Source organism: Cynocephalus volans, chromosome 14 (genome assembly GCF_027409185.1).
Source record: "Cynocephalus volans isolate mCynVol1 chromosome 14, mCynVol1.pri, whole genome shotgun sequence".
NCBI classification, from domain to species: Eukaryota; Metazoa; Chordata; class Mammalia; order Dermoptera; family Cynocephalidae; genus Cynocephalus; species Cynocephalus volans.
In genome coordinates this window covers 26,939,734-26,955,325 of record NC_084473.1, presented here as the reverse complement: position 1 = coordinate 26,955,325, position 15,592 = coordinate 26,939,734, and the positions used below count along the sequence as shown (strand labels likewise).

General features: G+C 37.3%; 1 protein-coding gene across 3 annotated transcripts in view; it reads right to left on the bottom strand.

Annotated features, from left to right (window-relative positions):
• The window catches only part of BABAM2 (BRISC and BRCA1 A complex member 2), a 427,256-nt gene that overhangs the window by 170,571 nt on the left and 241,093 nt on the right, over positions 1 to 15,592 (bottom strand). For all 3 annotated transcript variants that reach the window (XM_063078471.1, XM_063078470.1, XM_063078472.1), the window contains exon 7: positions 10,156 to 10,265. In XM_063078471.1, the coding sequence (XP_062934541.1) occupies positions 10,156 to 10,265 (110 nt within the window). The remainder of the gene's footprint in view (positions 1 to 10,155; positions 10,266 to 15,592) is intronic.

Here is a 15,592-nt window from a genome sequence, read left to right as displayed (position 1 = left end):
CACCCGACACCAAATCAGCTGGTACCTTGATCTTGAACTTTGTCACCACAAGTGTTAAGAAATAAATTTCTGTTATTTCAGCCACCCAGTCTATGGTCTTTTGTTATGGCAGCCCAAGCTGACTAAGACAATGTTAACATATGTGTATACACATGTATGTATACACATATATAACTACATGTATCCTATATACTCTTATGTGTGTATATACATACATACAGCATATACACATATACACATATACATATACACACACATATACATACAGCATATACACATATAAATGTATCCATTTATATATGTATATACACACTTGTGATTAATAAAATATGAGTGTATTTAAAAGGCATTACACATTCATCATTTATTAATATGAAAGGCTAAAAGTATTACTTTTATCTCTAGGGATCTGTGAAACATTTTCTAAATTTTTTTACCCACAGTAAAATTCACTCTTTGCGATGTTCAATTCTATGGGTTTTGACAAATGTGTAGAGCTGTATATTCACCACCACAATCAAGATATAGAACAATTCCATCACCCTAAAAAATTGCCTTGTGCCACCTCCTTGTAATCAAGTCTTCCTCCCACCCTCATGTAAAAGGTTTTGACATTAAAAATAGGTCTTCACACTTGAAAGGGATTGGAATTACTGCCTCATAGTGTTGATGACCATCTGTTTCATAATTTTAAACCACCTTTTCTATACATTAGTTTCTACTTCCACCAAATGTTTGATATAAAGATTAAAGGTAAGGTAACTGAAACAATGGAATAGGAAGAATTAAAGACTTGGAGGAGTTCAGACTTCAAGAAAATATGAAAACAAAAATGCTAGAACTTGACGACAGACTAGATATAAGTAGGGGGGAAAAAAAAAGAAATATGCCTGGGAGATGTAGGAAAAAGCAATGAGTTGGATAAAGCTGATGAGTGATCATTTTTGAGTAAAGGTAATGAGCTTTCTTTTTAAGCAAGAGGATGATGAGATCATACTTGTGTCTTAAAAAGACCACTCTGCCTTCAGTGCAGCAACTAGATTGAAATGAGGAAAGAGTGGATGCAGGAGATCAGCCAATGGTCCAGTTGAGAGATGATACTAGCTCAGATAAGTTGCCTCAAAGGACAGAGGTTTAATATAAAACCATAAGAAGTAAAGAAGAACAGGGAAGAGTTTCAACAGCCACACAGCTGGAATAAAACTAGAATGTCATTCAGAACATATCCACAACCCCAGTCAATCTTTGTGGGATATTGGAACAATCAAGACACAATGGAGAAAGACATCTAATGAAAAGGCCAGCTAGATCATCTAGAGTCCTCCTGTGCTAAGTAAAAATGCTAAATAAAAATTTTTAAATGAGCATAGTTATGCTCCCCCCAAATTAAGGAGAATCCCCAGGAGCACCTCTCCCTGGTCCTACCACCTATGGTTCAGGTGCCCGGGATACATGGCATCCAGGAGGCTATGTGCGGCAGGCACTGAGGCTTCTCAGACAGCACAGCATAGCATGCGGTTTTCTTGCATGGCCTGTCCTGTAAACAGGCACAAAGGGTGTTGAAGCAAGGGAGTGACATGAATTGAGCTCTGCTTTAGACAGATTAATATGGCAAAGGGTAAGATACCTAGAGGCTTAAAAAGGGCTGGGGGAAAGGGTGAGAACATGAACGTGAGAGACAACATGGAAGCAAAATCAACTGGCAGTTGTTTAGATTTGTGAAGCAATGGCGAGAGGAAAGTGAAAAATAGGATGCCTAGATTTCATGGTTGGGGTCGCTAGAAAGACAGTAAAACCCATTAAAGAAAATAGAAAGCATAGAAGAGTAGATTTGGGGGAGGGGAAGATAATGTTAGATAATAACTTACACTTTAGATATTAGATTTGAAGCTACAATGACTATTCTAGCATGAGACAATATAGAAAGCATTAAAAATGCAAAACTGAAATCTAGAACAAAGACCTTTAAACGAGGTTTATGAATTGGCTTCAGGGGAGGGTGTGTTACCCTCAAATTGTATTTAAACTTTTATGTCTGTACATTTTTCTGGAGTAAGTTCTATGGCTCTCATCAGATCTTCAAAGAAGTCTGTGTCAATCTGCTATTCCTTTAAACATAATGTGGCACCCTTGGGATACTTTTAATCTCTGGTATTCTCCAGTTTCATTATGATGTGGCTAAGATGTCAATTCCTTTCCAGCCTATTTGAGATTCATTGTACTTTCTGAATCTGAGGGTTGGTATCTTCCATCAGTTCTGGGACATTCTAGGGCCTTTCCTCTTCCACATTCTGATTTCTTTGCTCCCACCTATAACATGGCACAATGTTTTCATTAACTATCATTTTGCATCTCAGACTTTCCATTGAGGAAAATTTTCCTACTTGTGAATAAATATAAATGAACAGTGACTACATAATACAGCAATGATCAGTGTCCACAGCTTCGCTGTTAAGATATAGTGTTAAACTGAAAATCATTAATTTCTCATTTTCGTTGTACGAAAAACTCTGCATTAAACCCTTGTGATTTTTAGCACAAAGGTGCTAGGCCTGATTTTTTGAATGAAGACAAAGTATATCTTATTTTTAGACTAATCACTATGCTTCAGAGAGGAGAGTAGCATGCAGGAGAAATAAAGCACAGAACTGCCCCAAGACACAAAATAAATCTAAGAAAGAACTTAAAGGTTAAAAGAGTTTGACAAACACGTACCAGTGAGATTTGAGTTATCTTAGCACAGATGTATGTACATCTTCTTTCTAAATGTGTATTTTCTGCCTAAAAAGGAAGCTAGATTAAAAACACTGAGATATTGCTAACTCAAGCTCTGGAGAGGTGGGAGTTCTATACCGAAATGTTTCCAAATCTATGATATTTGGGGGTTGATTGATTTTCTCTCCCAGCTAAATTCTGTTCTGGTTCTTTTTTGTAATGTTTCAAAGCAAAGGCTTAGCTCTTGATCTTTTGGAAGACACAGGCAAGACAAAAGGCCAAACTCACTAATGAAAACTTGCTGAACTTACTTTTCAGAATTCCATTCTAAGTCACGAAGAACCCTTTTGGCCCCACTCCCAGGATAGTAAAACGAACATCTCAAGTCCCTAGAGGCCAAGACAGCTCTCTCCACCAAAACCAAATACACATCTTCCCCTGACAGCTGTTTGTCTCAGCATACTCAGGCCTATATATTTATCAAAGAAAACAAAACAAAACAAAACAAAAAAACTCTCCAGGAGCACAGTATTTATTATAGGATTATTTCAGTGACTCAAGTAAACATGAGTAAGGCTAAATTAAGCCATGCTTACTATGATGTTCTATTACTTAAATCCTGACACAAAATCACCCCAAGAGATTTGTGGGGATATCTTTTTTGAGACAACTAAAATACAATTTGTCACAAAAGGCAAGACTTGTCTTTTCTTTCCAATCTATCTGTGCTTAGTTATATAATTTTCTAATTACTCTAAAAATCTTTTGGGAATTTAAAATGAAACTGTTCCATTTTGTTAAGATATTGAATGCAGTATTTAAAAAAAAAAAATCACAATATATTGAATTTGCATATTGCTATTAAAAAAAAAAAAGAAACCTATCTGATTTACCTGGTTTTAGTATCTCTACTCAACCATAATTTCAAGTAGTATTATTTTAATTTTCAGCTCCCTTTCACTTTTCCCAGGCCTTTTAGTCAAGTTTCAGTTTATCCTAGCCTTTGTGAATCATGAGCTATCCACATGTTCCAAGAGACAATGTCTATTGCTAGGCACACTGTGGTGTAAAGGCAAGGGAGAGCAGGCTGGAGAGTCCATAACAGGAGTAGATGAACAATCACATGAGATCAAAATCATATTCACCACCTCCAGGATTAAGGTGATAAACCAGTCCTATAAAATAAAGCTCCACCTCTCAGAAACATGACCAGGGGACCATAAAGGAAACTAGCCTGCTGGTGAGCCACAAGGCCCAGCAATAAGGAACAACCATAGAGACCACTTGCCTTTACATGCACATAGATCCAAGGGCCATGCTTTCTGTCCCTCCAAGGAGTACAATCAGTGAAGACTGTGGCTGAGCTCAGACAGGGGCCAGGGCAGGGCCAGCTTGGCAGGGAACGGACCGTGGTTCACTGGCCCTCAACTGATGGAAACAGAGGCCAGCCCTTAAGTACAGTCCAGGGAGACAACAGGACAATAAAGACACAAACACAGGAAGGGAACAGTGTAGACTTGTTGGGGAGGCAGGCGGTGGTGGTCAGAAAGAGTTCACACAGGAGGTGGTGATTGAGAAGATCTAAGAGAACAGATAGGAACTTTGACAGATCCTGTGGGAGAGGGAAATAAATTCAATGTTCTGGTATAATGAGCAGCCTGAGCAAAGGTACGGAAGTGAAAAAATACAAGGCGTGTTCAGGAAATCACAAAAATCCCAGTTTGGCTGGACAGCAGGATATATGTAGAGTCCAGATTGGGGTGGAAAGGTAAATGGGGACCATATACAGAATACTTGGAATGCCTGATTGAGAGCTGTGTACTTAGCTCAGCTGGCAATAGAGAGGCACTGATGGTTTTGAGAAAGGACATTACATGACTGGAACTTACTTCAGGAAGATAATGACAGCTCTGGGCTGGATGACTAAAATAGGAAGAAACTGGAAGTGAAAAGGCCATCAGTAAACACAACAACTGAAGGACTGAACTAAGTAATGGCAGTAGGAATGACAAGAATGAGAGACACTGTGGAGAGAGGATGTCTAGTACAAAACAACCAGCTGGCTAATGGGGGTGGGGAGTATGGTAGATGTCTTTGCAATGTAGCACCTGGGCAGGCACTGAAGAAAACAAGAATGTCATGAAGAGAAATAGGGTTGTAAAGAAGAAACATTAGCTTACGGGAGAAATGATGAGTTTGGTTTCAGACACTTCAAATTTGAGGTGTCACCTAAACACACAGAAAGACGTGTCCATCAGGCAGCTAGAAGAAGAGATCGTAAGCAGACAGAAAAGCTGGGATTAGAAATGGGGACTTGGGGATCATCCTCAAAGAGGTGAGGCCACAAAAGTGGTCTACAGATGTAATCACAGGAAATACAATTTAACATAATTTAATGGGCTGAAAAAAGGAAGTAGAGGCAGTGAAGGAGAACAGGAAAGATCTAAGAACTCCAGGTTATGGAGGAAAAAGGCTGTATTACAAAACACAAGCTAAGAATACCATCATGAGGATCAGATGAAACAGTAAGTGAAAAAGCAGTTTGAACATTTTAAAGTACTAAACAAATACATTTTTATTATTGTTACAGTTTACGTATTTAATCTCTAGAAAAGCCACACTGGAAGAGTCAGGCTTTCCAAAATCTTCCAAAGCCCCCTCTCTGCCAGGTCAAATGGAAATGTGATCTCCTCCTTCCTTGAACTCTTACAGTACGTAATAAGTATTTTCTTAGATATTTACACACTCAAGAAGCACTAACTGAGCATCAAGCATGGGCCAAGCACTACAGTAGGCCCCTTCATATATTCCCCCCTTGGAGTAGATGAAACTGAAACTTAGATTTACCCCTCTTTACAGAAGATGAAATGAAGCTCAAAAGGGTTAAGTAACTTGAGCCAAGATTGCCAGCCAATAGGTAGAGGAACAGAGGGCTTCTGATGCCACGTATTACTGTCTTTTCAACTAAACCACAAGCTGCAACTGGCCATATATGTTCTTATCCCCTTTACTATGTTAGAAGCAAATAAAAGGCCTGGGTAATATCTCATTTAACTTGACAGCCTCTGAAGTATCTACCAAAGGGCCTTACACATGGTCAATTCTCACTGGGCTTCTGTCGCCTGAAAGAATGAATACTTGCATATTTGCAGGCACACAGGCCTCACTAATAGTGAACTTTTGTGGGCTGGTAAGCACTGAGTACTTATTTCCAAGGCAGACTGGAACTTAACAACAAAAAGTTCTAAAAACAAATTCTGTACTTGTGAAAGATGCCACCTGGTCTGCCTCAGGGGCTGAAGTCCTCTTTTTATGCACAGAGTGGGAACAGCACAGGGAGTGACGAAGCTGGTTTTCTTCAAACCACTCCCACCAACTGGCTCAAGCCAAGAACAGAGCCCACACCTTTTGGAGAAGAGGGCTGTGCAGTCTCTGCTGCCCATTTAACCTTCGGTTTCACTGATGGAACTGCCAACAGTCTGGGAATGAGGGAGAGGTAAAGCATACTCAGTGCCGGCTCTGATGATATCACCTTAAAATTTACAGCTTTTTGGCCAGGAAAAAGAAAAAGGTCACTGGTTTAGAAACTATTATTTTTCTCTTGCCTAATTTTCAACCAAAATCTAATTTGCATCACTGACTACTAGCCTTTTTTTTTTTTTTTTTTAAATAACTCATCACTAACTTTTTTTCTTTTTTTAAAATAAACAGAACTTAGTGTCTAATTCAACTGATTGTTTTTGGGTCCTTGAAAAACAAATGTATAGGGCTTGAAATATGTTTATTTCATAAATGTCCCTGTGCGAAAAGAACACAGAGTTCTCAGAAGCGTTTACTTTGTAAGCCATATACATGCACAGTGGGAAACCAGGAAACAATATGCATCTAAACACCACAAAGGCGTGCAGGCATGTGTGACAGGGCTGCCAGAGACACCAGATGACTCTTCCAGGACCCTGGGTAAACAACCTTCAGAAGTGGGATCGCATTTCAGAGCTTCATCAAATTATAATACACTTGGGAGTTTTCTACCAATGTATCTGACAGATGTTCCCTTTCATTGGGATTGTCTAATTTGGGGACATTTGGTATCCATGTCTTAGAAATCTTTTTTTTTTTTTTTTTTTTGTCTTTTTCGTGACCGGCACTCAGCCAGTGAGTACACCGGCCATTCCTATATAGGATCTGAACCCGCGGCAGGAGTGTCGCCGCGCTCCCAGCGCTGCACTCTCCCGAGTGCGCCACGAGCTCGGCCCAGAAATCTTTATGGTACAAAAAATCCATCCCTTTTCCTACATGTGATGACAAGACCCCAAAGTAGCCCTTTTCTTTTCTTATTTCTAGGACTAGTTAATGTGACTGTAATATCTTTGCCCACAGCATGAACAAGCTGGGACAGAGAGATGGTAGCCAGACTAGAATGGGGTTTCTCCCCAGCTTAAAATATTGCTTGATGACCATGGACTGAGATGGTGGGAATGCAAGCCTTCTCTCGACAATTTTTACCTAATGTGGATCCAGCTATTGGTCTCCTCTGAGTCTGCCTGTCAAATGCACTGCATGGTGTTTGGAACTTCCTAGAAAGAACCTTGACAGAAGCCAAAAGGAGTACAAGTCTCAGCTAGGGCAGGAGTCTGGCATCAGCTTTGGGCAGGCACTCGTGGGATGCTTTTCCCATGACTCCTAAGAAAACTGTCCAAGTCTGAGTCTATAATCAATGCTTGGATAGCTAAATGTTTACAGGATAGTATAAAACACAGAAAACAAATGAGAGCTTAACACAGTATCAAAAATAGTACCAAGCCCTCTTCACTCAGTTCTTAAAACCTATCCCATGGCCTTCCTGAAATGTCATTACATCTATTCCATGCTCTGAACTCTGCAAGAATTCACTGAAGGTATTAACAACTTTAGCAAATATGTAAACCCCTACAAAGTCATACCCCAAGTTTACTACTTTCCATATTAACCTTTCTCTAAAACCTCATTTTGAAAACTCTGACTTAAGGATATAAGAACTTTTGGTAATTTACTTTGGTACTACAAATATAGTTCTACCAAGTGAATTTGTACCAATCAGGGAAAATATAAGAGCTATTGGTGTAGCATTTTCCAATTTTATTTGGGAATTACTTATTAACTTAGAGGACTGCCAATTAGGCAATTGTTTACTGTGCATCGCATTTGTGCAAGGCATTAAGAAATGAAAAGACTTGTTCCTTACCATTGAGTAGCCTGCAATTTAGCAAAAGATTAAAAAACAAACAAACAAACAAAAAAACGCACATCACCAACTAAAGCTGTGGTGGGTGGATTATAAAATTAATATAAATTCAGTGTTATAAAGAGCTCCAGAGAAGGCTAGACTAATTGTGCTCAGGGAAAATGGTTGGTAGAGATGGCATTTGAATAAGGCCTTAGGAAGTGTATAATATTTCAACAGGAAGAAGGTGTTAGAGAAGTGCATTGCACATGGAAGGAACAGCTTTAGCACAGGCACAAAGGCAAGAGAGTACAGGTGAATTAAGAAAACTTCAAGTGATCTGGTCTGGCTGAAGGACAGGCTATGTGAGGTGAAGTAACAGAAAACTGTTCTGGAAAAGTATGCTGTGGCCAGTTCTTAACATAAAAAGAGGGAGCAAATGTAGAAAGCTAGATTTTAGAAATAGGAAAAATGACTTTTAAAAGATACCCTTTCCTAATAATGTTTCACATCTTATCTTAGATTTTTAGAGTGAGAATATTTTACTAGAAAATTTATTTGCAAACTAGGTGCAGTAACTTTAAAGAAAATTAACCTGGCTGCTGGAAAAAATGTTTTTCTGAGCTGGCAAATTCTTGCCTGCAGCTTTAATATTACCCACATCTTGTGATTATTTCATTAACTCTCTTTTCTCATCACCAAAACACCCTCTTAAAATTTAACTCATTAAGAGCATACTGAGTGGCTACTCTAGAACTAGTACTTGCTCACTTATTTACCCATCCTCTCCTTTTCTGCTCCAACTTGTCCCTGCTAACCACTCACTCATTCTTCTCCTATGAACTATATCAATAATAATAACATGAATAGCTACTACTTGTTGAGTGTTCACTATAGTGCCAGGCACTGCAATTAATGCTTTATGAACAGTATTTAATATAATCCTCAAAACAACACTATGAAATAGGTATTATTATCCCTATTTTACGAGTGAGGATACAAGCTCAGAGATGTTAAATATTTTTCCAGCTGGTAAGTGGTAGAACCTGAGTTTAAACCAGATCTACTTCACTCCAGTGCCTTTGCTTTTTACCACTTCACTGTACTTTCTCTAGTACCCTTTGACCTCTTACTGATATGGATCAGTATTTTCAATTTAAAAATAAAACATTCATCAAGCACCTGCTACTATAAAATCCTGTTTTAGTTGCTGTAAGAGATACACAAATAAACAGGAGAATGCCTGAGATTACTGATGCTCATGATCTCCCATATTTGAGTATAAACAGCTATGTCATTATCAGTTTGCAAGATGGTGTGTCCATGATTCATAAATTAGAGCAACTAAGGTCAGAGGGGGTGAAAATGGCTTAATATGAATGTTGAATGGTGACCACATCTATTCACAAACAGAAATCAGCCAACCCTGACTAAATGACCTACAGAGAATTTTAATAATACATTTCAATCAGAGTCTGTAAAAATTCTCTCTGCTGATGAAAAATCAGTCCTGTCAGAAGTTCTCAACCAAGTCTGCTTATAATCCATTTTCAATGAACCTTAGCTTCCTTTGAAGTAGAATAAGCTACCAGAGAATTTAGCCAACAATAAGCACATTGTGAAGCCAGTCCTTATGAAATCCATTACTGATGAGTAAAGTTATTTGGTTAGAACACAAGTGTGACATCAAACTACTTGAACCATGTAGCTGAATGTTATGGAAAATTACAGACAGCTAATTAGATACAGAAAAATAATTCAAAAGTCATCTGTTTAAGCTATCTACTTTTAATACTGCCTTTACTAACTTCTGAATGTTTTTGCTTAATATTTTAAAGAGACTAGTTTTCCAAATAACCGTAACAGTTACAAGTATGTAAGATATTGGGTCAGATATTGTTCAACAGTCCTCTTTAGGCTACAATAATTTGTACACCAGGGAACATCTGGAGGGACTCACAAGTTTGGATTCAGTCTGCCTACTCTTCTCTCTCTACAAAGGTATGGTGTTTGTATCACAAATCGCACAACCAAGACTCACCAAACGATTGCAGTGGCAAATACTAACTGCATTTACTGTGCAATCTAAATTCCTAGCACAATGAATTTTTAAGAAAACAAAAGTTAATAAAGAGAAATAATTTTAAGAGTTCAAGAGTGGCAAAAGAGAGAGTGAGACACGTTGGTTATTAAGTAGGAACACCAGGCTATATAACATCAATGACACTAACACTTACTGCTCAATTCGGGGTGACAAGTACAGTTTGGGGTACACCTGGGTAGCTTCAGTGTCCTCAAAACTGACAGAAAGGAGGGCCACATCTTCTCCAGGGTCTTCATTTACATCCTTAAGTAGGAAATAAAAAACACAGCATCATCAGCACCTGCTCTCATAACATCTTAGTGATGAGCTCACAGTCCAATGGCATTGAAGCCATGGCTGTAAGTTATCTTTTCTCCAACTTAGTGGCTCAGCACATCCTTTGCCACATACCTAATCATTCCTCTAGAGTGATGGCTTTCAAACTTTCTGACCAAAGCCCACCATAGCAAGGCAAAAGACTCCACCTAGCTCACTTGTCCCCACATTCTGGGTCAGCAGGTAGTGAATCTGGTGGTAACAAAGAGTTAGATAAAAACATGGTTAACAAACTGCAGCAAACATATTGCTATGAACGTGATTTAAATCTTAAAACACCAACAAAACATTAAAATACCCAGTAATTTTATTATACCTACTTTGAAAGTAAGTTGTAAGTTATTTAAATAGCAAAAATTTGCAGGAAACATATTACAATGAAGTGTGTCACCATACAAGCAAATGGCAGAGAGGTTAGGTACACATCTACCTTAGCAAAACTCACATGTGAACCACACATACATATCTGAAAAGTCCAGTTATAAGAACATTACAAGACAAAAACGTTGTTGATCCAAGTATGTGCCAATAAATTCTATGAGGTTAACCAAATAACCCACAATAAACTAAATTGATAAGGATAAAACTAAACTTACTGTAATTTATAATTAAAATGAAGAATAGCAGCAACTGAATATCGTAACCAACTCAAGCCAAAACTGATGATACACTGATGAAGTCTCCTAAATCAAAACTGTGGAATTACAACTATGTGCACGTGCTTTACGATTATTGCCAAGCACCAAGTGTCTGCCAGACTTCTGAATTAAATACTGAATTAGAATAAATCTAGTACCATGTTGATCTTAATTTATGAATACCAAGTTTCAGTGACCCTTAATAATTTATTTTTGGTTGCTAGTGGCTCCAAGTCAAATATAAAATTTTAAAATACTTAATAGTCACCTGTAGGGGCTGGTAAGAACTGACCTATATTTCTGGATCAGTTCATAGGAGGGCTCAGTGGCTATTCCAGGGGGATCCCAACCTAGACTTTAAGGATCACTGCCCATGAGCATACAATGCCCCTGAGCTACGATGTCCTTCATCTGTCTAAAACTAACCCAACCCCTTCTTTTCCTGCATGCAGGAAGCTGGCCATCGCACTCATCCTGCTCAGCTCTAACACCTTCAGTCTCCTTGCTCTGCCTTCTACTGTGCCTATAAGATGCATGAGTATGACATGTATAGACAGGGACAAAGATTGTAGTCTCTCCCATTCTAAAAAACAAAATTTTTAAAAAGAAAGAAAAGAATCTTGCTGGACTCTACAGGGACCCCTTGATTCTCTCTCATCTCCCTCCTCCCTTTCATAGACTGTTTGAAAGAGTTGTCTACAGTCTCTGTCTCCACTCCCTTCCCTCCCACTTATCCTTCAGCCCACTACAATAGCCTACTAACCCTAATGGGTCGTCAAGATTGCCCCCACCAAGGGTACCCACTAAACACAGCAAATGCTGCTCTGTCCTCTTCTTACTTGATATCTAAACAGTATTTGACATGGATGGCCACTTGCCTTTGGAAACTCTCTTTTCCTGCTTCTGAGAAACTACACTCTTCTCCTGTCTGGCTGCTTCACCTTTCATTTTCATTCTTTATTTTTTTTATCTTATTTTTTATCTTTTTGGTTTACATTACAAAATTGAAGTTTGTTTTAACAAGTCAAACCATATGTAAGTTTATAAAGAAAAAATTCTTCCATCCCCACCTCACCTCCCACTTTTCAAGGTAACCAATATTAACTATGTGTGTAGCCTCAAACAGCTTTCTCTAGCCTCATAAAAACATACACACACTTGTATATAAACAGCTCCTTAACCTTCTGTTTTGTTTTTCCTGATGGAATCATATCACTGTACCAAATGCTTTTTAAATAGCCACATAATATTCCATGGCATGGAGTTATTTTTTATTAAACCATTCCCCTAGCAACAGACCTTCAGGTTGTTTGTAATTCTTAGCCATTTGATAGTGCTGCAATAAATATTCTTGTATATACTCATATATGTCCTTTAGTAGTGGGAAATATATTTCTTAATAACTAAAACTGAGTTTGTTGGGTCAAAGGTTATGAACATTTTACATTTCAATAGATTTAATAGATTATTTTTCAAAAATTTTTGCAGCAATTCACACTTGGACCCATGAATTTGCATCAGTATGAGAGGGCCTGTTTCCCCTCATTCTGAATAACTAGATAACACTGGCTATGACCACTGGCTTTATAATTTAATGTTGGCAATCTGATAGCTGGAAAATGGTATCCCAATTTAGATTCAATGCATGAAGCTGGGCAACTTTTCACTTGTTTACTGGTCATTTACATTTCTTCTATAAATTTTCTGATCAAATCCATTACCAATTTGCTTTAATGTTCTTGTTTGTTGTTTATTGGGTTCACTAACCCTTTTCTATCATGTGCATAACAAATATTTTCTCTCAGCCTAGCTTTTGACTTTTGCTTTGTTTGGGGACTCGTCTGCCATCACAAAAACTTAAATTTTGACAGAGTTAAGTCTGATCAATAACTCTAAGGTTATATAACTATTTCTCCAGTTTTAACTTTAATTTAATTTTTAATTTTTAATTCTCTAGTTATAATTTTATTTTTACATATAGATTTGTAATACCTCTGGAACACATTTTTAGGTGGCATAATATAAGAAACATGGCTTAGGTTTTTTTTTGTTTTTTCCAAACTGGGGAGAGAGGAGAGATAGGTAGGTGGGTAGGTAAGAAAAGGATCTTAGCACAGTATCTGGTACATAGAAACCACTCAATGTTTGCTGAATGAATAAATGAGTGGACAAATGAATGTTAATTCTTAACCTTTATTCTCTACATCTAGTGATTTTTCAGGAATCTCCCTTTACAAAAGTTGCTGTCACCAAGGATGTCTGGAAACTAACTGCTGACTCCTTGCTCTTGTCACCATTAAAACACCAAGTTTTTTAGAACTAGTGGCTTTAAAAGGAGAACCCAGACTGGGAGTCTGAGCTTACCTATCACTTCTTGCTCTTTTACAGAAGATAAACTATTCAACCTTGAATTTTCCTTTCTGTAAAATGAAGATGAAATTTTTTAAACAATACTTAGGGTCCTCAACAAATAGAAACTACCCAATTATATAATATGACTCTAAAAACTCATAAAATATCCAAAACTAAGGTTGAAGCTGAGTTTGAAGAAATCACATCCATAGGGACAAATTAACTTTATAGTAGTAGTACTCTTTATAGTCAGATTGGTTACCTTAAGAAAGATAATAATGAAAGAAATAACATTGACTTTCAGATGTCTTCCCCAAACAACGGAGATTCCTTGTGTAATGTCAAGGCTAGAGGCTATGCTCACAAATCACAAAACCCTGTTACAACATGCTGCAAAAAATTAGGAGCCACTGACATCTTTTTTAATTAGTAGCTTTATTCCACATGCCTGTGGATAACTTAGAATTATTTTCCTTTCCTACTTTTTAACTTTCCACTTTACTACTATTCCAGTAAAGAACAGAAATGCTTAGAGGCAATCCTTCAAATAAATGGAATGACCCTGGTTTATATAATCAACATTTATCATCTGGCATCCTGAGAAAAGTACAAGAAATCTTAGTCTGAATATGAAACCAGTTATTTCCAGGAGTTCATTTTATGAACTACTTTAATATGTTTTATTCCTCTTGGTGTGGCACATGAGTTTTTCTTGAATTGGTATTTGATTCCTAATGGATACCCAAGTTTGATTTTGAGTGCTTAAATAAGCCCAAAGAGTTCTAAAAATATAAATCCACACAGTGCTGTTTCCAGTTTCTGCAACTCTAACAGGCTTGTGCATGTGTTCCCTCCCATCTGGGAAATTAGAAAAGAAGCTCTTGTACCATGGTTCTTAGAAGCTAGCATTACAGATGATTATTGTAACCACTAATGGCAGCATTTGGAAAACAGGGGATTGTTACAGCATAGCAGGGGACATTTTAAAATGTACAAGCATACATTTTCAGGGCTTTATCTGCACCATCTAAAACTACAACAGGTAAAAATAGGGGGAAAGATGCTGAATCTGCTAACGCTAAAGAAGAATACTGCCTCCTATCTTTATAAAAGTGTGTCAGGCACTGACATACATATAGTGAGGCAATACTGACCATAATATCTTGCTGAGATTTAACAGTGAATATGGCTCAGCAATTGACTATAGCAGAAAGGTACTCCTATGGGTTATAGTGAATATTCACTATAGGTGAGTTCCTTGCAGGCTGGGAGCTTTTCCTGTTTATTTTTGCATCACCGGTGCCTGGAACATAGTACATATATAGCAAATTGATTGGGAAAAAACCTGAATTAATGCAGGAATGACTGAAAGAATAAATAGATGAAATAAACCACTGAACTTGCTTTCCTAAACTGAAGAATATTTGGGTTTCAGGATTCCTAGTATAAAACTGATGGAATTAAATAGAAAATGCTTTCAATTAGGAAAATTCTAAATATTTATCTGTTCAGCTCCTTAAGTCTATGACTACTTAAAATTTTACTAAAGAAACTCAAATCTGAACCATGTATCAGCCAAGGATATACCTACTAATAAGAGTAAACATTTCTGGTTACATCATAATGGTTCATTTATATAACTATTCTCAACTGGGGCTCTTTGCAAATATCAAAAGGGTGCAGAAATAAACAACGATTAGCACTGGAATGAAAGTAAACACAAGTACATTTATCATTATGCTGTACCCCTTTGATATGCTAATTATTCTAAGTAAAGATAGCAGCCATTAAACAAATTCCTACATGTTGAAAACATTAGTGTCAATATTGGTACAAAGTACCAATTAACTAATTGCTGATAGACATTAGCTGAACCATAAATATTACAAACCACAGGTCATATAGGAGGACTATTAAACAAACAAACAAACAAAACATTGTTATTTATTCCAAAGGGCTTTATTGTCATTTATGTGGGCATAAATGACTAAGAAGAACCTATTACGCAGCATGTCAAAAATCAAGTCAGAACTATTTTAAGTTACATTTAAAATGGTATTAAGCTGGACTTGGAATTAGCCATGATTTCTAGGGTGACCAAAAACTAGGTCTGGGTAAGCACTTAATTATACAAGAGCTATGAGTTTTTGAAAAGCTATATGCAAATTTTAAATTTCTAAAAACAGAATGTTATTTTAAAATATACTAAGTGAAGTTTATACTTTAGTGCCCCTGGTATTTTGGTAATATAGATTCATCACCACC